The following is a 24333-nucleotide window of genomic DNA, read 5'->3' on the forward strand; positions in this document are numbered from 1 at the left end:
TCTTCTATCTGAGGAACTTCATATGACCTTTTTATAGTGCAGGTCTGCTGGTGATAATTTTTTTTTTTTTTTTTTTTACCTTTTGTCTACAAAAATCTTGCCTTCATTTTTGAAAGATACTGCAGCTATGTGAAGAATTCTAGATTTTTCCTCTTTTCAGTAATTCTCAGATGTCTTTCTCTTGTCTTCTGGTTTGCATAATTTCAGAAAAGTCCGTTATGGCTCTTCTATTTTTTCCCCTCTGAATGTTTTCTCTGTTAACCTTTTAAGAATTTATCTTTATCCTGGTTTTCAGCATTTAATTCTGATGTGTGCTGGCATAGTTTTCTTTAGGTTTATTCTGTTCTAGGGTCATGGTGTTTCTTAGATTTGTGGGTTTACGGTTTTCGTCAGATTTGTGTAATTTTCAACCACTAGTTCTTCAAATAATTTTTGGTGTCCCTTCCCACAGCTATCCTTCGTTGGGCTTGTTTCATATATGTTAGAGCCACAGTTATTCTTCCATAGATCACTGATGCTCTCTTCCTTTTTTCGGTCTTTATTCTCTATGTTCCATCTTGGATAGTGTCCATTGTTGTCTTGAAGTTCATTGGTCTTCTGCTGATCTGCTGTTAATCCCATCCAGTGTTCATTTCAGATGTATTTTTCATCACTAGAAGTTTGATTTTGGACTTTTAAAAAATACATAAATCTTCAGTTTTTTCTTCCTTATTTTTATCTTTTTCTCTCCTTTCTTAAACATATGGAGTGTATTTATAATAGATATTTTAATATCTTTGATTACTGATTCTATCATTGTAGTTATTTCTGCTTCTGCTACTTTTTCCCCCCTTTTACTCCTGGTAATGGGTTGCTTCTTTTATGTCTGGTAATTTCTGATTGAATGCTAGAGTCTGTTAATTTTTCATTGTTGGTGGCTGGATTTCTTTTTGTATTCCTTAAAGTAGCGTTGGCTGGGACTTGCCTGGTGGCACAGTGGTTAAGAATCCACCTGCCAGTGCAGGGGAGTCGGGTTTGAGCCCTGGTCCAGGAAGGACCCACATGCTGCGGAGCAGCTAAGCCCGTGCTCCACAACTACTGAGCCTGTGCTCTAGAGCCTGCGAGCCACAACTACTGAGCCCACTCGTCACAACTACTGAAGGCTGTGTGCCTAGAGCCTGTGCTTCACAACAAGAGAAGCCACCACAGTGAGAAGCCCGCGTATCGCAGTGAAGAGTAGCTCCCGTTCGCCACAAATAGAGAAAGACCGTGCACAGCAACGAAGACCCAACACAGCCAAAAATAAATAAATAAATTTTAAAAGTAGCATTGGCTTTTTTTCTGTCAAAATTTTCAGTCATATTACTTGGAATCAGTTGGATCCTTTTGACACTTGCTTTTAAGCTCTGTTAGGGCAGGTCCAGAGCCACCATTAGTCCAGGGCTAATTTCCTTCTGGGGATTCTTCTCAATATCCTGTGTATTAGGAAGACTTTCCCCTCACAAATGCACAGATCAGTATTCACCCAGATCCCAGCGGATAACTACAGATCTCCAGATCTCTCTGTGGAGCTCTCTTCTCTCTGGTACTCTGACCCACAAATTTTAGCCATCTTGGCCTCCCTGGATTCCACCTCAGATCTCTCAACTCAGCGAGACCTGACTCTGTTTGCCCCCTCCCCACCCCGAACTACTTCTAGGCAGTAAGCTGGTACAGTCCAAAGAGCTCATTCTGGTTCTTTTCTCTTCTCTCCTGTGCTCTTTGTTGTCTAATACCTGAAAAAGTTTCTTTTCCTTTCTTATTGTTTAAATAAAGCAGGAGGGTAAATCAAATTCTTGTTGCTCCGTCTTAGTTGAGACCATTCTTAACTCATCCTTGATTTTCTTCTAGCCATGTACCTTTTTTAGAAAGCCATCATTTGCTCATTGAAGCATTATTTATAATAACAAAACCATTTCTTTCACAGAAATTTCAAATTGAACATGTTCAAAACTGAGCTCATGGTATTCCTTTCCAAATCTCTGTGTTCTGCCCTTCCCACTCTGCCCCTCAGAAGTCTCCATAGCAGTAAAAGCACCATCCCAGATATATGTCAGAAACTTGGGAGTGATCCTTAGTACCACTCTCTTCCTTATACACATTTCATCCATCACCCAGAAGTGTTAATTTTGCCTCCAATATGTATCTTGAGTCTTTCCACATCTTTCCATCTCTACCATCCTTACTGCTCTCATAGGCCACACCACCACCATCTCTCTTCTGGAATGTTCCAGCAGCCTCCTAAGTGGTCTGCTTTATCCATCCTTGTTCCTTCCAATTCATTCTTTACACAATAAGCAGAAAGATTTTGAAATTTTTTTTTTAATCAAAGCCATAGATAACAGAGTTAAAGCTAAAAAAGCATATAAAATGACTTTTCTGTCCTATTTCTCCCCAACCCCAAGCACATTCCCTACCACTTTCTACTTTTTTACTGTTTCTTTTAGTTCCGTAATTTAAATAAAGTGCTTATGCTGTTCTTTTTTTTTTTTGCGGTACGCAGGCCTCTCACTATTGTGGCCTCTCCCTTTGCGGAGCACAGGCTCCGGACGCGCAGGCTCAGCGGCCATGGCTCACAGGCCCAGCCGCTCCGTGGCATGTGGGATCTTCCTGGACCAGGGCACGAACCCACGTCCCCTGCATCAGCAGGCGGACTCTCAACCACTGTGCCACCAGGGAAGCCCTGTTATTTCTTGATTTATCCATTTTAGATACCTGCTCACTTCTTTTTTCTCAACTTTTTCTTTCTCACTTTATTATAACTATTATAATTTTTTATTAAATCAATATCATTGTTTGCATTATTTTAACAAGGTATTTTTACTTGCTGAACCAAAGTGTATACTTTTACCTTTTCTAACTTATATGCCTTTTTGTTTATCATTTACTTAGTTTTGAAACTTCTCTGTTGTTGATTCTTCCACATTCTAGATTCTCTATAATTTTGATGATCAAATACATTATCTGATAATAATCTCCTCCCTCCCTCCTTTTTTTTCTTCCTAAACACACTGTGAAGTCCCTCCATCCTCCTGCTCCAATCTGGAGTAGATGGCTTCTAGGTCAAGTTGTACAGTTAGAGCCCCAGAACTTCCCTCCACCATTGTCCAGGGAAAGTGTCTTCTCTCTCATATTTGATCCTTGCATTTTCCTCAGTGTTGATTTGCTATTTTATTTTGATGGACTATATCCTCCATCATCAAAGGTAGATGGGATGTAAATTTTTGAGGTGTCATATTTGAAATGTCTTTATTTTGTCCTTTGATAGGAATTGTTGGGTTGAAAATTAATTTCCCTCAGAATTGGGAATTCATTGTTCAGTTGTTTTAGCTTCCAATATTGCTATTTATAGTCCTGATAGTGTTCTTAATTTTTATGCTTTCTTTGTAGACTGCTTTTTCTCTCTGGCATGTTTTAGGATTTTTTCCCTGCCATTTTGAAATTTCATAGTAATGTGCCCTAATTCCTCCCCTGTGTTTTTTTTCTTCTTTTTGTTGCTAGTAATTAGTCTGATATTAGTTCTTGGATTGATCCTCTTACCTGACTTTATATTTTGTGTGTTGCTTTTTTATTGTGGCTCTCAAATTTTATTTTTCAGTGTTTTATATTTCTATCTGGATCTTTATTACCCAGATATTCATGAATACATTTAAGAGTTGTAGACTTTATATAAGTTAAACCTTAACAAAATAGTTAAGTGGTGGCGCAGTGGTTGAGAGTCGGCCTGCCGATGCAGGGGACACGGGTTCGTGCCCCGGTCCGGGAAGATCCCACGTGCCGCGGAGCGTCTGGGCCCGTGAGCCATGGCTGCTGAGCCTGTGCGTCCGGAGCCTGTGCTCCGCAATGGGAGAGGCCGCGACAGTGAGAGGCCCGCGTACCGCAAAAAAAAAAAAAAAAAATCTTTTTAAAAATGGAAAGGACCCTTCCTCCCCCTTGTTAATATCCAAGAGCCCCTTCTTATCTCTGTTTATTTTTTTAATTAAAAATAATAATTCTTTTTTTTTTAAATTTTTGGCCATGTTGGGTCTTTGTTGCTGCATGTGCGGGCTTTAGTTGCGGCGAGCAGGGGCTACTCTTCATTGCAGTACGTGGGCTTCTCACTGTGGTGGCTTCTCTTGTTGCGGAGCACGGTCTGTAGGGTGCAAGCTCAGTAGTTGTGGCGCACAGGCTTAGTTGCTTCGCGGCATGTGGAATCCTCCCAGACCAGGGCTCGAACCCGTGTCCCCTGATTTGGCAGGTGGATTCTTAATCACTGCACCACCAGGGAAGTCCCTCTGGTTATTTTTTAACATCCTTTCCATCTTTCACGGATGCCATTGTCTTATCTTTGAGATTTGTAATTAAGAGGTTTATGTTTTATTCTATTCTGTTCTTTGCATTATTTCTGTTTCCCTAAGTTGTTCTTTTTCATTTTATTTGCTCTCTTTCACATTGGAAGGTCTGTGAGTTTTCCATTGCTGCCATACACTTAGCAGCCTAAAACACACATTTATTATCTCACAGTTTCTGTGTGAAAAGTCTGGGCACAGCATGGCTCAGCTGGATCCTCTGCTTAGAATTTTATAAGGCCAAAATTAAGGTGTCAGCAGGGCTCTGTTCCTTCCTGAAGGCCCTGAGAAAGAATTCTGCATGGTAGAATTGGGTTCCCTGTGGCTCTAGGACTGACGTTCCCCTTGGCTTGTCTGCTAGCTTCCACAGGCCTTCTGAATTCTTTGACTTGTGGTCTCTTTGTTTGTCAAAGCCAGCAACAGCAAGTCCAGCTCTTCTTACTCCTCAAATCTATGTGACCTCTGCTCTGCTTCCCTCTTCTGCCTTTCTCTTCTGTTAGGCAGGCTTCCTGTGATTGCACTGGACCCACTGAGAGACTTCAGGATAATCTCCCTAAAATCAGTTGATCAGTAACCTAAATTCCATTTGCAAAGTCTCTTCACAGTAGTCCCTAGATTAGCGTATGATTGTATAACCAGGGACAGGAATTTTAAGGAGATATCTCTAGAATTCTGCCTACCACAGAGTCCTTTCTATAATGTCTGTCAGTCATTGATTGTCCATTCTAATTGTCCATTCATACATATACCTAATAGGAAACTCTAGTTGAACGGGGTTTAGCTTGTCACCCTTTTGCAGGGTATTTAGACATTGAGCACACTTTTTCAAATGTCAGTATCTAAAAGATCTCTTCCCTAAGGCTTTTCAGATTTTCCTGTGAGGAATCCTAAAGGGTGCGTATCTAAGGGGTAGGTGTAATCCGATGTGGGGCAGGATTCATTTTTCTTGTCTCTCTGTTTTCAGTACATGAACATGCTTGATGTTTGGCACAAGTGAGTCAGTGTGTTTCCCATTGGTACTTCCTGCAAACACCTTGATTTTCTATTTGTCCACTTTGCTAAGTCATTTGCTTCTTTCCCATCTGGCTTTTGTCTCAGCATTCTTCTGATGTTGCTTATCTGATGTTTCTCTCCTATTATTTTTGTCCTTTTAGGTTCATGTTTTATTTCTTTACATTTTGGTATGATTTTTGGAAAGGAGTGAAAGTAAACGCACAAACTCAACATACATGTTTAACTGGAAACGCTCCAGAAAATTTTATTTTTAAACTAAAATGATTATTATTTTACCTGAGAACCCTTCTCTGCTCCTTAGTTTCCCACTTCCTCAGCCCCATAGTTTTGGAGATATATATATGTACTATATATAATTACATAATTATATAATTTATTTAGTCTGTCTTCCACTAGATTTGTATTCTACTTGATAACATTATGTTGATTTTGAACGTTAAATTTTATTGCTATGTAGTTTATCCTTTTGTTATAAATAGATCCTGGATCATTGCTTTGTGTAGTGACTCATAATGCTAGTATATCTTTATTATTGAACTATAATTTAGCACAAAGGAAAGATAGCACTGTATTTTGGTGTGCCTATTTTAAAGTTTTTATAACTCATAGTCCTCTAGGTGTGTTTTATTTTAGTATAAACCTTGTTTAATTACTTATGCTCCTCCCCAAGTCCAGTCTTACACATGTGATTCAGATTCCTAAATTCACTAGTTTAATTTCTCCTTGATATAAGACACAGTAAATAATAAGTCCTAAAATCCTGTATCAATGAAATAGTATTTTATATGGATTTACTTCACTTTTTCTGTTATTGTTGTAATGAAGTGAAAACCACTTATTCACAGACTTCATGTGTAGCCAATGGCTACGTTGCTCCAATTAGAGAAATAAGATGTAGTCCTTCTCCCTCCTCCCCTTTCCCTAAGCTACTAGTTCTCAAGGAAAAGTTGGAATCAAAATTACCGATAGCGCTTTCTTTAAAATAGAGATGTAATTGACCTATAAATTATATTAGTTTCAGGTGTACAAAATAATGATTCAGTATTTGTATATATTGTGACATGATCACCACAGTAAGTTTCGTTAACATCCATCACTAGAACTTCCATAAAACAAGCTGTTGGAACCCCTGAGTCACTAAGAGTATTATCTGGGGGTGTGGCGTAAGCATATATTTTTAATATAATTATTTTTACATCACAGGCAATTCTCATGGGCACATACAAGTTAGGAGCTGCTTCATCTGCCTATGACTGACCAAAAAGCTAGTTAACAATACTGATTTTTCTAATAATAGTTGGCTTGTGAGCTGACAGGAAATGACCTAGGAACAAAAATCTCAAAGGATGAATCATGTAGTGCCGTGTTTCTCAAGCAGAAAGGACATACCAGAAACATTTAGGAGGCTTTTTCCAATTATACATGCTTGCTTTCCCCTCTCCCGCTAAACTTGTTAATGGCAAATTGTGATAGAAGCGTGTCATATCTCTCAGGCGTGATTAGTTTTATGTCCCTACATACTTTTTAGATTTTTCACCCTGTACCAGTTTATGATTTACTTTGGGGAAATGAATGGGTGGAGAGAGAGATTACCTCCCTGCCCACACTTAATACCGAAGCAGAGGGGACAAATGATTATTCAGAAGCTAGGAATTTTCTAAAGCCTTTATTTTCTCCCAACATGGCAGTGATAGCAAAGCTGAGGGTACACTGAGAATTGAAAGTACAACCCGTAAATCATTAGGTCTCTTAGCATGTTAAATCTTGTTTCTTTTAAAAGTAGTCTAGGAAATGATGATTCACTTCTGCTAATTAGATAAATATGGCTCAAAAGACATGCTTGAAATATCTTCTGAGTTTCTGAATCTACATAATGATAGAAATTAGCGCTACTGATTCAGAAGTTACTTTTGAGGGTAAATGGGTTAACTTTGTTACCGACTTGTGCCCTTGGACTCTTTAATCAATAGAAATCAATAAAAGGCCAGACAGTGAATTCAGCAAGGCTTTACTGGGACTTGCGCTGCAGCACAAGAGAGCAGAAACAAGCAACAGTTTCCCTTCCTGGCTCTCTGAGGAGGGCGGGCTGGTCCCTTAAATGGGGTGAGGGCGGGGGCAGGTTGGTGGGCTGTGCTGGAGCGATGGCTTAGATGGTCTGCCCACCCCTTGGTGCTGTGTGTGTAGGGATCATGCTCAGTACCCTAGTTTTGCTTCCCAACACCTCCAGAATGGCAGTTGGTTTGTGGCCTTTTTGTATCTTATTGTTCATAATTGCCCTAACTGCACATGCATGCAGCTATTTTTAGTCCCTTATAGTTTCTATGTATTCTGTTGCTTCAGCCGACATTTGTCCAGGTGCAAGCACTCTGGTAAAGGGTACCAGGTCCCAGCCTATCTCAACTTGAATATACAAGACTGAAGAAAATCTGTGATTTTTAATTTTGTAACTTTATTTATTTATTTATTCATGCATGCAGCGCTAGTCTTAGTTGCGGCATGAGGGATCTTTAGTTGCGACATGCAGACTCTTAGTTGTGGCATGCATGCAGGATCTAGTTCCCGGATCAGGGATCAAACCTGGGCCCCCTGCATTGGGAGCGGGGAGTCTTACCCACTGGACCACCAGGGAAGTCCCATAATTTTGTAACTTTAGCTAAAGAATATGCTGTCCTATTTTTAACTTGGAAAAGACATGCCAGGGAAGCTTTTAAGAAAGTGACAGAATTTAAGAATTTATTTTTATCGTGATTTCTGCTGTTTAGCACGTAAGACGTACTTAGCCCAAATTTATTAATTTATTAGTAAGTAAGGAGCAGTTACGTTCACCTATTCTCTGCTAAAGTATTTGTTGAGGACAAATTTTACTGCTGATTCCATTTTCATGTTTCAGAATAATATTCCCCCCACAATTGCATGTAAAATACAGAACAGGGGACTTGCCTGGTGGTCCAGTGAGTAAGACTCTGTGGTCCCAATGCACGGGGCCTGGGTTCGATCCCTGGTCGGGGAACTAGATCCCACATGCATGCTGCAACTAAGAGTCCACATGCTGCAACTAAAGATCCCTCATGCTGAAACGAAGATCCCGTGTGCCACAACTAAGACCCGGTGCAGCCTAAATAAATAAATTAATATTAAAAAAATAAGACAACTTATAAAAAAAAATACAGAACAAAACAAAAACCTGATGGGTACCAGAGTGTTCCTAATAGTAAAAATCAGATAACCAACAGAGAAACAAAAAATCCATATAGTTATTAAAAGATTTATTTGCATTTCTTTTTTAAACATGGTACAAGATATATATAAAATAAAATTAAAAAGAAAGTTCAGTGTGGTTTGCAGTGATTGCTACCATGTTAATCTTTATATGCAATTTAACTTTGAAGAAATCTAATAGAAAAATGAGTGAAGGAAGGAAATAATATAAATGGCTAAAAACCCATGAGGAAGTGTACAACATCAGTATTAATCAAAGAAATGTAAATTAAAACAAGGAGATAAACATACTGTTTTAAAAGTAAAGCCTTAAAAAATAACACAAGTGCCCATCTTCCTCCATTTTTGCCTTAAAATTATTATAACCTTTGATTCCAGTGAATTTCTAAAGAAATAAAATGTGGAAAAATATGTATATAGGTAGATGTTTGTAGAACCATTATTTATAATGGGCACAGTATTAGAAGGATGGTTAAATTATGTTATATTAATACAATTTTATACGTCTATTAAAATGATCACTGATTCACATAGTCATATTCCATTTTTCAAGAACAGATTTTACATGTCTTATACTTTTTCATAATTTCCAAATTTATACCATAATGGTATCCTTTTTAAAATTAGGAAAAATCCATTAATACTTACAAAGTACTTGTCAGGCCCTGTGCAAGAAACTTCACCCATATTAATCACTGAATTTTCACAAAAAACCTCCTGTGGTAGTATTAGTCTCATTTTACAGCTGAGGAAACTTGGATGCTGGCAGGCTAATAAGTAGCTTGCCCAAGTCATACAGCTCGTAAATAGTGGAGCTGAGATCCAGGTAGTTTGGCCGTGTGCCTCTGCCTCAAATTGTGCCCCATCAGCGCTGCAGCAGGTGTGGTCCACCCTAGTTTGAGTTCCCCTACTGATAAAAAGCTTCCTGAATTTGTGACGCTGGATTGAATCTAGTGAGTACTGTGGGTTCCTGAAGGTACAAACTACCCCCTGTCGAATTCTGATCCAGTGACTTAGCAGTCTGCATCATTTCAAGTTATGCAGCGACTTGGATTTTGTTGTCTGTGACATATGGGGTAGTGCCACCAAACACTGTGAGATATGACCTAGTGCTTCTTTTTTCTTTTACTGTTTTTCTTTGCTCTCCCTCTCCTTACCCTCTTTATTTTTTAATTAACTTTATTTTGGTATAATTGATGTACAGTAAACTGCACCCATTTAGAGTGTACAGTTGGATGAGTTTTGACAGACGCCTACATCTCTGAAACTACCACAATCAGGATATAGACCATTTCCATTAGCTCTCAAACTCTAGCCTAACAGCCATTGCTCTGCTCTGTCACTATAGATTTGTTATCATTTTCTGGAATATTGTGAATGGAATCATGCAGTATATACCCTTTTCTAATTGGCTTCTTCCACTTAGATAATGATTTTGAGATGCATTCAGGTTATTGCATGTATTAATAGTTTGTTGCTTTTTACTGATGAGTTGTGTTACATTGTAAGACTAGTATTCCGCTGATATGAAAGGATCACATTTTGTTTATCCAGCTGGGTTATTTCCAGTTTTGGCTTTTGTGAGTAAAGCTTACAAATATGCTTTTCATTGTCTTAAGTAAACAACTAGGAGTGGAGTGTCTGAGTTGTATATGTTTAACTTTATAAGGAACTGCCTAAGTGTTTTCAGAAATTCTCATTTCACATTCCCAACAGCTGGCTATGAGAGTTCCAGTTCTTCCACATCCTCACCAACACTGGGTATTATCAGTTTTATTAATGTTGGCCACTCTGATGGGTGTATATGTGTGTTGTGATTTTAATTTGCACTTCCCTGACCAGTAATGTTGAGCATCTTCGCATATTCTTCTTGTTTATTCTTATGTATTCTTTGCACATTGTGTTAGGTGAGGGCTAACATTCTTTTAGAAAAATACATGAATCTCTTGTTTAGCACTGTTTATTGAAGAGATTTCCCTTTTCCCTTGAATTGCTGTGACGCCTTTGTCCAAAATAATTGACCGCCTGTATCTGGGTTTGTTTCTGGGTCCTCTCTTCTATTCCATTCATTTATACGTCTTATCATTTAGCCAGTAATTGCACTGTTTTAATTGCTGTAGTTTTATGATGTCTTAAAATCAGGTGGTATAAGTCTTCCAGCTTTATTTTAAATTGCTTTGACTCATAAAATTTATAAGGAAATGAGAACGATTCTACAATCAACTTGTTCAAAAGAGTAAGCTGGAATTTTGATTAGAATTCCATTGAATCTCTAGCTAAGTTTTGGGGGAACTGACTTCTTAACCATTCTTGCAATTTATGAACATGGTATATAATATATGTAATGTGATATTTATACTTATTTGGGTCATTTTAATTCTTTTTGTTACTTTCCTGTAACCATTTTGCTTCTCATCAGGTTCTTCACATGAAAATGAATAGAATAAACAGAAAAACTTGTAGCCATTTGATATCAAGGTAGAAAAGTTTGAGTCGACTAAAATTTTGAGATTTGGTAATGATGGGAAAATATTTTCTTTACATTTACTTGACATATCTTGTGTTAACTTACGGCATACAGAATGAATGAGGGCTACCATATAATATAAACCTTAATTTCTTACAGTTTTGTATTTAAAAATATGTAAATAAGAGTTCCAGTATTTTCTTTCTGTACCCTAGTAGATTATTATCTTTCCACTTTGAGGTAACTACATTTATTGGATAGTTATGAATTAAGAGTGCTTTGGTATATTGTCTTTAAAAGTGTCATAGTCCAACCTTTTGCATAGCATTAGTATCTGGCAAAACACAAACACACACATACACAGAAGGAAATTACAAATTCTTTTCTTGAATGGATTAACAGATTTACCAAGTGTAATGTGTTTAAATTTTCTGTTATGCTAGTAAAATAATGTTTTTTTTATTTTAACAGATATCAGACACCCTGAAGAGCTTTCTCTATTGAAAAAACCCAGAGATCCAACAAAGAAAAAAAAGAAAAAGCTAGATGACCAGTCTGAAGATGAGGCACTTGAATTAGAGGGGCCTCTTATCACTCCTGGATCTGGTAAGGCTTTGACTAAGCATGGGCTCAGTGTGAGAACCATGGACTGTATGCCTCTGTGTGTGTGTATGTGTTTAACTGAAGTATAGTTGATTTACAATATAGTGTTAGTTTCAGGTGTACAGCACAGTGATTCATTTATACACACATACACGTGTGTGTAAATCAGAAAAAGAATATATTCTTTTTCGGATTCTTTTCCCTTATAGGTTATTAAAAAATATTGAGTATATACTGTGTATAGTATATACTGTGCTATACAGTAGGTCTCCCTCTGTGTTCTTGATATTGGGATAAATGGACTGTGTAGGCCAGGAGAGTGGTCAAGTTAAAGAACACTCTCCCTCAGCATCTTTTCCCTCGATCTTGAAATCATCAGCAGAGTCTGTTATGTGCAGATCGTCATGTCAGGTGGTAGCAGTCGCGTCAATAAAAAGAAAAGCTGGTTCTCTGCTCAGGAAGAGTCAAAAGGAGACAGTACCTTAACTGGCCTCAGTTCTTTGCTTTGTGGAAATTGGACAGTTTTTTTTTTTTAAGCATTTAGTTCCATTTTTTTGGTATTTTGTGAAAACCACCAGTATTTAGTTAAGGCATTATTGGTTTTATCAGGTTACTTAAAACTGTCTCTATGCTTTGCATATGCTGGTCTCTTAGTGCCTCTCTTTTCCCTTTAAGGTGTTGCTCCTTTAAGAAGCTTTCTCAGATTTCCTTCTGTTACCTCCCCAACCTGAATTAGGTTATCCTTCTGTCATAAGTCACCAGACTTTTCTGTGTTTGGTATTATACTACATGTTCTCCCCTAATAATCGTGAGCCCCTGCATGAAGAGACTGTTTCTTACCTTTTTGTTACCAGGACCCAACTCAGCATATGGCATGCAACAGGAATGTAGGCAGTGTCTTTTGAGAGGCTAGATGACTAATTAATTAGATTACATGGTACTTTAGTCCCAGGAAATTAGTTTCCCATGTTTCCATTGGCCACACATTTACAAATCCATTTCTTAGGATAGATCCCAGCAGCAAATAAGTAAACTAATTTTACTATTCAGTTCATTCCTGGTTTTTTAAGTTCTGGGGTGATGATGATGGTAATGAAAGTACACAGTGAACATAGAGGTCATGTATGCCCAGACCTATTTCATACACTTTACTCGTGGAAACTCATTTAATTCTCCCTACAACCCATTGAGGTGGATTATGTTATTACTCACATATAAGGATGAAGATATTATGGCACAGTAAGTTTAGGAATGTCTAAGGTTACATGCCTTGTAACTTTTATGTCACTCCTCATGTACTGATTACATTTGGGAGATACCAAGAAATAAGACAATCCTTACTCTTAAGTAGTTTATAGGCTCGTTGAAAAGCACAGTTACAGGTACTGTATTTAAGGAGGTAATACATCAATGTTAAATGAGTGTTGCAGAATATAATGTTATAAGAATTCAGAAGACAAAGCAATTCCAAATAGGGTATATTCAGTTTGGGGATTGGGGAGGTAAGTTTGTGAATTAGCTAGGATTCCAGTGGCTAGGATTTTGATGGGAAGAAAAGGCAATCCTGGTAGAAAGAATGATATTAACAAAGAACATCCTGGCAAAAGAAAAGTACAAGATGCGTAAATAAACCATTTGAGCCAATTCATGGGAGAGAGACCTCCAAGGAACTTCTGGATCACACTGGAGGGTATTTAATGTCAGGCTGAGGTATATATAGGCTAGTGCATTGTAGAGTCATTGGTTTCTGAATATGTTACAAAATGAACAAATCGTTATTTTAGAAAGAATATCAGATTTAATTCCAGTAAAATGTGGAGGAGGGAATGAGGGGAAAGAGTAGTGGTAGAATCCTACAGATTAGGAGGTGAAAGAGAATAAAAGAATGTGTCTGTCATTAGAATAAGGTAAAAAATCAGATTTAGACTTGACTATATAGATGAAGGTATCTGACAGTAGACACAATCCCTGCTTTAAGTTATTTTTTAGTTTAAACGGAAACTCATTTAATTCTTAAGACAAAGAACTACATAGAAAAGTATTTATGGGATGATTTTGGAGTGGTTGAAATCAGTCAGGATTGGTCTTAGAATTGCAAGTGAGAGCTTTTATATAGTGCTTTAAGAAAATACAATTTGAAGACAAAAGATAATTAAGACAAGGGAAAGCTCCAGATCTTTTAAGAATAAGTAATTACGGGTTTCTTTTCTTTCTTGTTTTAAATTGAGGTGTTACATACAGTAAAATGAACAGATTTTAAATTACAGATGAATATTTGAAGATGTATATACCTTGTAACCACCCAGAACTTGACGTAGCGTATAGCATGATACCGACACCCCAAAAGGCCTCTCGCAGGCCTTTTCCCAAATAGCCACTGTTTGCCTCTCTCATCACAGAAGTGTTACCAGTTCTTAAACCTCATGTGAATGGAATCATACACTGTGTGTGCTCTCTTGTGTCTGTGAAGTGACTGTGTTTTCAGTGAAAGAATTTAAAAAAAAAGTTTTATTTGTCTACACCCAAGCAGTTTAATTAAAAACATTTCTACACTCAAGCAGTTTAATTAAAAACATTTGGGCTTCCCTGGTGGCGCAGTGGTTAAGAATCCGCCTGCCAATGCAGGAGACCCGGGTTCAAGCCCTGGTCCAGGAAGATCCCACATGCCACGGAGCAACTAAGCTCGTACGCCACAACTACTGAGCCTGTGCTCTAGAGCCTGCAAGCCACAACTACTGAGCCTGCGTGCCACAACTACTGAAGCCCACGTGCCTAGAGCCCCTGCTCCGCAACAAGAGAAGCCACTGCAATGAGAAGCCTGCACACGTTAACTAAGAGTAGCCCCCGCTTGCTGCAACTAGAGAAAGCCTGCGTGCAGCAGTGAAGACCCAGTGCAGCCCCCAACAAAAAAAGTTAAATAAATAAATTAATTAAAAAAACATTTGACGAGTTGATGTGAAATCCTAAGAAAGTACACAAAGATAGTGACATGTAGAGGACTGATTATCTGTAGAGAAGAAGTCCCATATACACATGAAAAGTAACGTGATTAATTTTTTTTTTAATTTATTTAATTTATTTAATTTTTGACTGCGTTGGGTCTTTGTTGCTGCGTGTGAGCTTTCTCTAGTTGTGGCAAGTGCGGGCTACTCTTCGTTGCTGTGTGTGGGCTTCTTACTGTGGTGGCTTCTCTTGTTGCAGGGCACAGGCTCTAGGTGCACAGGCTTCAGTAATTGTGGCACGCAGGCTCAGTAGTTGTGGCTCTCGGGCTCTAGAGCACAGGCTCAGTAGTTGTGGCCCACGGGCTTAGTTGCTCCGCGACATGTGGGATCTTCCCGGACCAGGGTTTGAACCCATGTCCCCTGCATTGGCAGGTGGATTCTTAACCACTGTGCCAACAGGGAAGCCCCAACATGTGATTAATTTTTAAAACAAATATCTAGTTTGCATGACTTTATGATTTATCAGTCATGTGAGTCAAATATTGGACCAAATAACTGAGAAATATGATCACTTGCATGTTGTGCCCATAATAACTAGCAACAGGTCCATATGTCTCAGTTTATGATATCTTCGGGGTGTCAGATACTGTGCTCAGTGCTTCACAGATGTTCCTGTACTGCAGGGTGTGGTAAGGAGTAGGTGTAATTTTCATTTTACTGAGGAGGAAACAGGCTCAGTTTCCCTTAGTGCCCATGTGCTTCTTGAATTGTGAGCCATCTCAGTGTGAGCATGGTTAACAATTATATATATATGTGTGTATATATTCAATAAGTGATGATTATTCTTTATTACATACATTATCTTTCATTTTATCCTCACAGAACACCTATGATTCTGGTGGCATTATCCCCATTTTACTTACAAGGAAAGAACATTACAAGGGTTAAGTAATTTGCCCAAGGTCACAAAGCTAATTAGGGACACAGCTAGGATTCAAATCCAGGTTGCTCTGGCTCTGGCACTCATGTTTCTAACCATTATGTAACATCATCTCTCCAATTATAACATTTAAAGTAAATATTTTATGAATTCTAATACGAACATTTGATAAAATATTGGTGTGTAAATTATACCTCAACAAAGCTTTTTTTAAAAGTAATGTTTCAAGAGGTAAAGGGTCATGAGTGAATTAATGATTCTCAGACTTTAGTCAAACTCTTATACAGAATTATGATAAAATTCTCAGTTTTTAAATACCTTGCTTACAGACTGTGCTCAAGCGATACACTCTTGATGCTTTGCCACTTCTTAGCTGTAACTAGGTAAATATCTAATCTCCAAATACCTGTGAGGAGGGAACCATTTAAATAGCCTGATCCCATGTCTGGGGGAAACAATTTTTCCAAGTAAGAATTAACTTTACTGTATAGCACTGACTTACAGACTACCAATTTCAGGATTTATTATGTAAATAGAAATAGAAAATGACTTCATTAGAAACTTTCCTAAGAAATCTTAAAAGCAGCTAGACAAAGGAAAAGTCTGGGTCCTAAAGTAATAGAGAAAGTAATCAGTACTCAGTACTTAACTTGCTTGGCACTGTCAGGAAGATCACCATGCAGGATGCCATTTTTCCTAACTGGAATTTGCCATTTTAAACATCAAAAAATTTCTTTAAAAACTATTCTTTAATTGTAAAAGCAATGGGAGTTCCCTGGTGGCCTAGTGGTTAGGATTCTGGGCTTTAACTGCTGTGGCTCGGGTTCAATCCCTGGTTGGAGAATTGAGATCTTGCAAGCTGTGCGACGTGGCCAAAAAAAAAAATTATAAAAGTAATGCATGCTCATAGTAAAAATTCAAATATTACAGAATTATGTTTTTAATGATGAAAGTGAGACTGTGTTATACATGCATTTATAATTTGTGTTTTTTTCACTCAGTGATGCATACTAATGGACTTTATATCTTTTTTTAATAAATTTATTTATTGTATTATTTATTATTTTTGGCTGTGTTGGGTCTTTGTTGTTGCGCGTGGGGGCTCTCTCTAGTTGCGGCGAACGGGGGCTACTCCTCGTTGCGGTGCACCAGCTTCTCAACGCGGTGGCTTCTCTCGTTGTGCAGCACATGCTCTAGGCACGTGGGCTTCAGTAGTTGCAGCATGTGGGCTCAGTAGCTGTGGCTCACGGGCTCAGCAGTTGTGGCTCACGGGCTCCAGAGCGCAGGTTCAGTCGTTGTGGCACACGGGCCCAGCTGCTCCATGGCATGTGGGATCTTCCCAGACCAGGGCCGAACCCATGTCCCCTGCATTGGCAGGCGGACCCTCAACCACTGCACCACCAGGGAAGCCCCTATATCATTTTTTAATTACAAAAGTTATACATTAGTACAGCCTCATTATAAAAAATAAAAGTACCATAGTATAGAACATGTACTAAACCAAAGCTGGAAATTTGACTTCAGTTTATTCCCTTGGTACTCCCTATCAAGAAGTAGCCATTTCTTAATCACTGTGTATAACTATATTGTAAACGGAGTACAAGTTGCCAGTACCTTTTCTGTATGTTTTATATCTACTTGCATGTCTTGTTTTGTTTTTATAACATTAATGAGAGACATATATATTATATATTTGTTCTACAGTATGAGTTTTTTCATTGAACAGTATGTTTTGGTGATCTTTCTGTGTGTCAGAGTAGAGGTCTCCCTACTTCTTTGTATATAGTGTCAGATTTTTCCATGTAGAAGAACTACATTTAACTGTTTCTCTAGCTAACTAGTATCTAATTTTTCTGTCAAATATACTCCAGAAAGTTTCTCCAAGATTCAGACATACAGTTGGCCCTTGAACAATGTGGGGTTGGGAGGTCAACCTTCTTCGAAATCGAAAATATGTGTATAACCTGTAGTTACCCCTCCATACCCGAAGTTCCACGTCCACAGACTCAACCAACCACAGATCGTGTAGTACTGTAGTATTTAGGATTGAAAAAAATCCACATGTAAGTGGACGCACACAGTTCAAATGTGGTTGCACATTCTTCAAGGGTTGACTGTACTCCGAGAAAGAGTTATGAAGGCGACGGTTTTGCACTCCCATCAACAGTATATGAAAGTGCCCCTTTTCCGACATTCTGCCCAATACTGACTGTTGTAAATCTTGACAAAATGTTTGCCAGTGTGACAGGTATCTCAGAATTACTTTATTTCCCTGGTAAACACTGAGTGTGAACAATGGTTGAACAATATTTCATGTATTTATTAGCCATTCCTGTTTCTTCTCTTAATTTTCAGTTATGGACCTTGTCCATTTTCTTTTATCTGTGTTTTTGTTTTAGTGATACTAATCTTTTGATGTGATAAGTATTTTCCCTATACTGGCATTCTGTATTTAAGTTTGTGCTCTTTTTTTTACTATACTAAAGTCTTACATTTTTATGTAGTCAAATCTGGCATTTATTTTGTAGTTCTCTGTTTTCACTGTTAATAAAATCTTCACAAATATTACAGAAAATTTTCTATATTTCCTTTTAATACCTTTATAATTATTTCATATTTATATATTTTAATTTATCTGTAATATCAATATTCATATTTTTAATTCACCTGTAATGTGTTTTCTAAGTATGATATGAGCTAGATACCTTGATGGAAAAATTTCTTAAGTGTATTAAATACTTTAGTATTTTTTAGAAAAGGATATATGTGTATATAATCACTAAGTTATGAGGCAGATTCTACTGTATTAAAATATAGGGATACTCTCAGGAGCTATTAGGTTACATTGGGTTTTTCATATTTATAGTAGGTGTCCCAAGACTGTAGTGCTTATTGAAGTCTTTGTTTCTCATCCTTATAGTTTTTAAGTTATCACTGCATGTTGTTCAGCAAACTCATATTTTATTGCTACTTCATCTTACCCTGTATTAGTTTTCTGCTTCAAACATGGGTTAAACTGGGCAATCATGAATACAGACTGGTTGCGATTATCACTGAACTGGGACTTAAACACACATACCCTCTGACCCAGCAATGCCGCTAGAATTGGGGAATAGGTACAAAACTGTTTATTGGAAGGCACTGTTTGCAACAGCAGTGGTGACATCAATAATAAAACTCTAAAATGAATAAATGCACACCAACTGGGAATGGCTTAAATAAGTTACGGTACCTGGGAGGCAGTGTATTTAGCTGCAGTCAGACTGCTGATTTACATTTGGCTCTGCAACTTAATAGCTCTTGACATTGGACGTGTATATTAACTTCTCCTTGCCTCAGTTTGCTCCTCTGAAATGACAATAATAGGTTTGTTGGGAACATTAAACGAGTTATTACTGTAGATTGCCTAACAAAAAAGAATAAAGGGGAAAAATGAAGTGATCAGATAACGACGTGTAGATTACACAAAGTATAGGTAAATAAGAGGGAAAGGAATTGATTGGGTGGCTGATTCTATTAAATGATGTGTAATGTAGGGGAATATATTTTCTGTTTTAGAAACTTCATAAAGAAGTTTCTAAATCAATTCTAACTTTACTCAGTTCTGAATAGTAATTATAGTTCATATCAGGAATGAATTTTCAGTCAGTATTCTGACATATTTAGTAAAAGATTTGTTTGCTAGATCTTTGAAATAAACAATGAGAAGATTCTGCCTAGAAGGTAATGTTATTTTTCCACACCGTATTTACATGTATACTCCCTATAGCAGAATTATTTTTTGCTCAGATGAGCTGGAGTAATGTTTTCAGCCCTTTTAATAAGTAACTCTTTCAGAAAATGCCCTTGTGGTTTAAGGTTCTTGCTTTTAAAGGTACAACTAAATATCCCAGTGTTCTTCCTTGAAGGCTGAAAAGGAGCATTCACAGCTTTCTTTGTTGCTTATTTAACAATGTTCACATTCTACAAGTTGTTTTAAGCATCCATTGGGAGAATACATTTAGGGGTATCAAATCAGATACCCAGAGGCTAGTAAGAGATTTTTTTTTTTTTTCCACTTTGTGTTCTCTTCCTAGACTCCATCTTGACAACTTCAGAAATCTCTAGCATTACCACCACTTTTTCATAGGTAATTGTTTCTATCATTGTGTGTTTGGGGGTGGTATGTCATTAGAGATGAAAGGAGAGAAATTCCTAAGCATATTCCTAAATTAGTCAAGGAAAAAAGCCATTCCATTAACATCATCCATTAACAGTGTGACACCCATTTACACATTTTCTTTTTAAAAATTATGACTACAGGATAAAATATATTAACAGAGTTAGAACTTTGAAGGGGTGCTTTTAATGTCATTCTGAATTTTTTTAAAGTCTTAACTTAATCTCCTTAATTTTTGTAGTCTAAATGACAGAGGATAGATCATCAGTGGACTAAGTCAACAATTTTTTTTAATGTTGCCTCTACTACATACCTAGCCCTTTAACACTGAGAAAGCAGATTAAAAAGACAGTATCTCTACAGCTTCAGGGGTTTAATTATAAAATGCACCTTGTAAGCCTCTTTCTAGGGCAATATTTATATATCCCTTTGCTCGAATACTTTATTTGTAAATCTGTTGGAGCCAGTTTAGCTATTCACTGAGAAAATTATTATTCCCTTAATTTATGTGAGTTTATTCAGTTACATTGAGCGATCTTAAAACAGGGTACAGTGATTTCAAAGGGTGATAAATGTATACATGTTTGTCACACATGATTAGAGCACAACCTTTTTTTTTTAATGACTTTTTAAAAAAATTATATTTATTTATTGGGCTGCATTGCTGCAAGGGCTCTCTAGCTGCGGTGGGCGGGGGCCACTCCTCATTGTGGTGCACGGGCTTCTTATTGCGGTGGCCTCTTGTTGTGGAGCACAGGCTCCAGGTGCGTGGGCTTCAGTAGTTGCAGCATGCGGGCTCCAGAGCGCAGGCTCAGTAGCTGTGGCACACGAGCCCAGTTGTTCTGCGGCATGTGGGATCTTCCCAAACCAGGACTCAAACCCGTGTCCCCTGCATTGGCAGGCGGACTCTTAACCACTGTGCCACCAGGGAGGCCCAACCTCATTGTTCTGAATTGGACAAAACTTGTTTTACTTAGATTATAGCTTCTAAGGTTCTTTACTCTTAAATACACTTGGAATATTTACTTCAGTTTATGATTCACAATTAGGAAAAAATCTGTATTTTCTTCTTCCCATTTTCTTTTCATTTTCATTCTTTGTTTCTGTCTTCTATTATTGCCTTTCTTTACCTTCTGAATTCCTTTCTTTCCTTTTCTATAGGCACTGATGTTCTTTACATTGGCCCTCTGAAAGGTGAGCCTTGGCACAATTAAAAAACAAAAGTGTTGGTCTATCTGCTTCAGCAATATCCTTAACTTATATTCTAACTCTCTTGAACTGATTTTTTCCCTAGAGTTTCCAACTTAGTTATATTTTTTGACCTTATTGTTATACATGTTCTTAATGTTATACAAGTAAGTTAATTTCACTTGTTTTTAAGAGAGGTAAAATAATGTACTAAAGCTTTTCCTTCCAGAATGAAGCTTGTGTTTCTCAGTATGCTTTATATCATTATAGCATGTATTACTGAAAACTAAGATAACTATACTTCATACTTACTACCTGTTTTTCATGTTATTTATTAGGAAGTATATATTCAAGCCCAGGACTTTATAGTAAAACAATGACCCCCACTTACGATGCTCATGATGGAAGCCCCTTGTCACCAACTTCTGCTTGGTTCGGTGACAGTGCTTTGTCAGAAGGCAACCCTGGTATACTTGCTGTCAGTCAGCCAATAACGTCACCGGAAATCTTGGCCAAAATGTTCAAGCCTCAAGCCCTTCTTGACAAAGCAAAAATCAACCAAGGGTAAGTTTTTTGTTTTGTTTTGTTTTTTTTGCTGTTTACCAATTACTTTACAAGTTTTTTTTGTTTTTGTTTTTACTGAAGTTATAGTTAATTTATACTATTGTGTTAGTTTCAATTGTACGGCACAGCGGTTCACTTATATATATATGTGTGTGTGTATATATATACACACACACATACACAGTGGTTCAGCTGTATATACATATAGCATATGTGTGTGTATATGTGTGTGTGTGTATAAATATGTGTGTGTATGTATATATGTATATATAGTCTTCTTCAGTTTCTCTTCCCTTATAGGTTATTACAAAATATTGAATATAGTTCCCTGTGCTATATAGTAGGTCCTTGTTGGTTATCTATTTTATAAATAGTAGTGTGTATATGTTGATCCCAGCCTCCTAATTTATCCTGCCCAACCAAGAGTAAGTTTTAAAGTATAGATACAATTTAAGAATTCCTTTATCCACATAGAGGTAGAATTAATTTTGTCTTGCTCTGTTCCACTATTGTTAATTTGTCCAGGTGGCTTGATTCCTCAAGATCTCTAATGGAACAGGATGTGAAGGAAAATGAGGCCTTGCTGCTCCGATTCAAGTATTACAGCTTTTTTGATTTGAATCCAAAGGTACCGAGGGTTTAGAGGGATCTCTTTTGTTCCTTTTTGTTTGCTTTTTGGAAGTTGGTGGGGTAAGGAATTGTTTGGATATATATAGCAAGTCCTGAATAATATTAAAAACTCAAAGCTTTGGACAAAGGCACCTGTATTTTAAAGTAGTCTGTTGTTTTAGTAAGTTGGAAGCATAACTAAACCCTTTTCTTTTTGTTAAATAATTGAATTTTTGGTTGATTTGTATTTTAAAGGAACTAGTTAGGTACTACGGAATTGGTAAAGTTAGTTTATGTGTTGTTTTTTTTTAACATCTCTCTTCAACTGTACATAATTATATATCCCAGAAGATGTTGCTTCAAAAAAAAACTCCTTTTTAAGTCTATATTTCTCTCAATTTAATAGCCAAACATTGTAATATGTTTTTACTATCAGATGGTTGGCATCATCTGTGCTACTGAAGTACTTTGCCTTTCTGATAAGATTTAAATTTGCTGTAGAGATCTGGAATGTTTTCCCCCAGAAAACACATGGCACAGAGATTTGAGTCTTTTGCTTTCTTGTCATCCTTGCGGGTTAGGGGACCTCTCTTGCCTGCTTCTCATCCTTTTCATGTCTAGATTATAGCCTAGATTTTAATGTATATATTTATCATTTTAAATTATGTGCTTAAATAATTCTTCATACAACAGTAAAATGTATATAGTAGAATTACAAAAAATCATTTTAATCCCTTTTTAGGTTATATCATACCTAATTTTGGTAAAGCCAAAGCTGTTCTGGGAACATAGTTATATTTGCATGGGGTGGGAGGGGGCTATGTATTTTGTTACCATTCTAAGATAGTATTGTTACAGTATTACTATTGATTTTTATTAACGTTAACTAAATGGATAATTCAGTAACATTTAAGTAAATCTTTTCTACAAATGTGTGTGTGTGCTTATGTGTGTTTGTGTATGCCCTCTATTTTGGATTCTTAAAATAATTACTGTTTCCAAGGACCTGCCACTTTGTCTGGGTATGCTTTTCCACAGTGAGCAAGATGTTCCCCGAAATAATTAACTTACTGTCTGATTATGACATGTTAGTGTGGTAAATTGCAACAACAATACTGACAAACAGTCAGTTCTACCTTACTTTAATGTCTTCAAGTTAAATTCCTTTTATTAAGGTCTGTAATACCTAATGTTTTTTTCCCTGGAAAATAACATACAGAATCTGCTTCTCATACTGAATATGTAAAAATCTTATGGCAGATTTTAATGCCATTTTTAATGAAAAATTAGATGTGGATATATTTAGGGATACGTAAGCCTATAGGTAGCTTTTTTCCTTATTGTTAATGTAAAAGGTAATATATTACAAAAGAATTGTATCTCTTTTGCTGCAGTATGATGCAATCAGAATTAATCAGCTTTATGAGCAGGCCAAATGGGCTATTATCTTGGAAGAAATTGAATGCACGGAAGAAGAAATGATGATGTTTGCAGCCTTGCAGGTAGTGGCAAGTATTGGTAAATGGGACTTTTCAGGGGAAAGGGTAGGGGATTATTTAAATGGTAAAGAGGCATAGTAATTCCAGTAGCATTCTGATAGGTAGTGTTTTTACTTTTTGCTATGTAGAAAGTGAACAGACACTTAGAAGGCAAAATATGTGTGAATTTAATTTAATTTTTGTCTTATGTAAGAGATTAGTGGTATACTTAATAGTTACTTTTCTATACCCTGTAGGAGAAAAATATCCTTCCACCCCTAGATGTATATAAGCTTAAAACTGTCCAATTTTCCCCTGGAAATAAAATCTATATTAAGAATCAGATTTCTGAAATGAAGCTTTGCATAACTTGATAAATAACTGGGGATGGTAATATTTGTAAAATGGGCTATGGCAGAAATTAATACCTTTTAAGATGATAAAATTTTAAGAGACTAGTGAAACTAAACATAGATAAGTTTTTAGAATGGTAATCCTTAAGAAGTAGGTAGCTAATGTTAAACTAGTATTTTTCCAAATGTGGTTCTTGCTTACCACCTGTTTCAGAATTACAGTAGGGCTTATTAAAAAATTAATTGCCCACTTCATTACTGCTGTTCCCACTGGTAAAGTAACATTAAGGTGGCATCCACAAATCATTCTTGGAGACACTGAGGTCTGATTGACCACTAGATTAATTTTTCTAGATTAATAATTTCAGATATCTGCGTGAGGCTTTGGCGAGTGTTCTCAGATTATGGTGGAATTCTATTTAAGTACTCGAAGCAAGGTTGACATTCAGTT

At 37.0% G+C, this 24333-nt stretch overlaps 1 protein-coding gene across 2 annotated transcripts in view; it reads left to right on the plus strand.

Moving 5' to 3' along the window:
* FERMT2 (FERM domain containing kindlin 2) overlaps positions 1–24333 on the plus strand; it is a 70920-nt gene that overhangs the window by 28296 nt on the left and 18291 nt on the right. For both annotated transcript variants that reach the window (XM_065901396.1, XM_065901389.1), the window contains exons 3-6: positions 11518–11652; positions 21217–21442; positions 21968–22070; positions 23446–23553. In XM_065901396.1, the coding sequence (XP_065757468.1) occupies positions 11518–11652; positions 21217–21442; positions 21968–22070; positions 23446–23553 (572 nt within the window). The remainder of the gene's footprint in view (positions 1–11517; positions 11653–21216; positions 21443–21967; positions 22071–23445; positions 23554–24333) is intronic.

Source organism: Phocoena phocoena, chromosome 2 (assembly GCF_963924675.1).
Source record: "Phocoena phocoena chromosome 2, mPhoPho1.1, whole genome shotgun sequence".
In the NCBI taxonomy this organism is placed as follows: domain Eukaryota; kingdom Metazoa; phylum Chordata; class Mammalia; order Artiodactyla; family Phocoenidae; genus Phocoena; species Phocoena phocoena.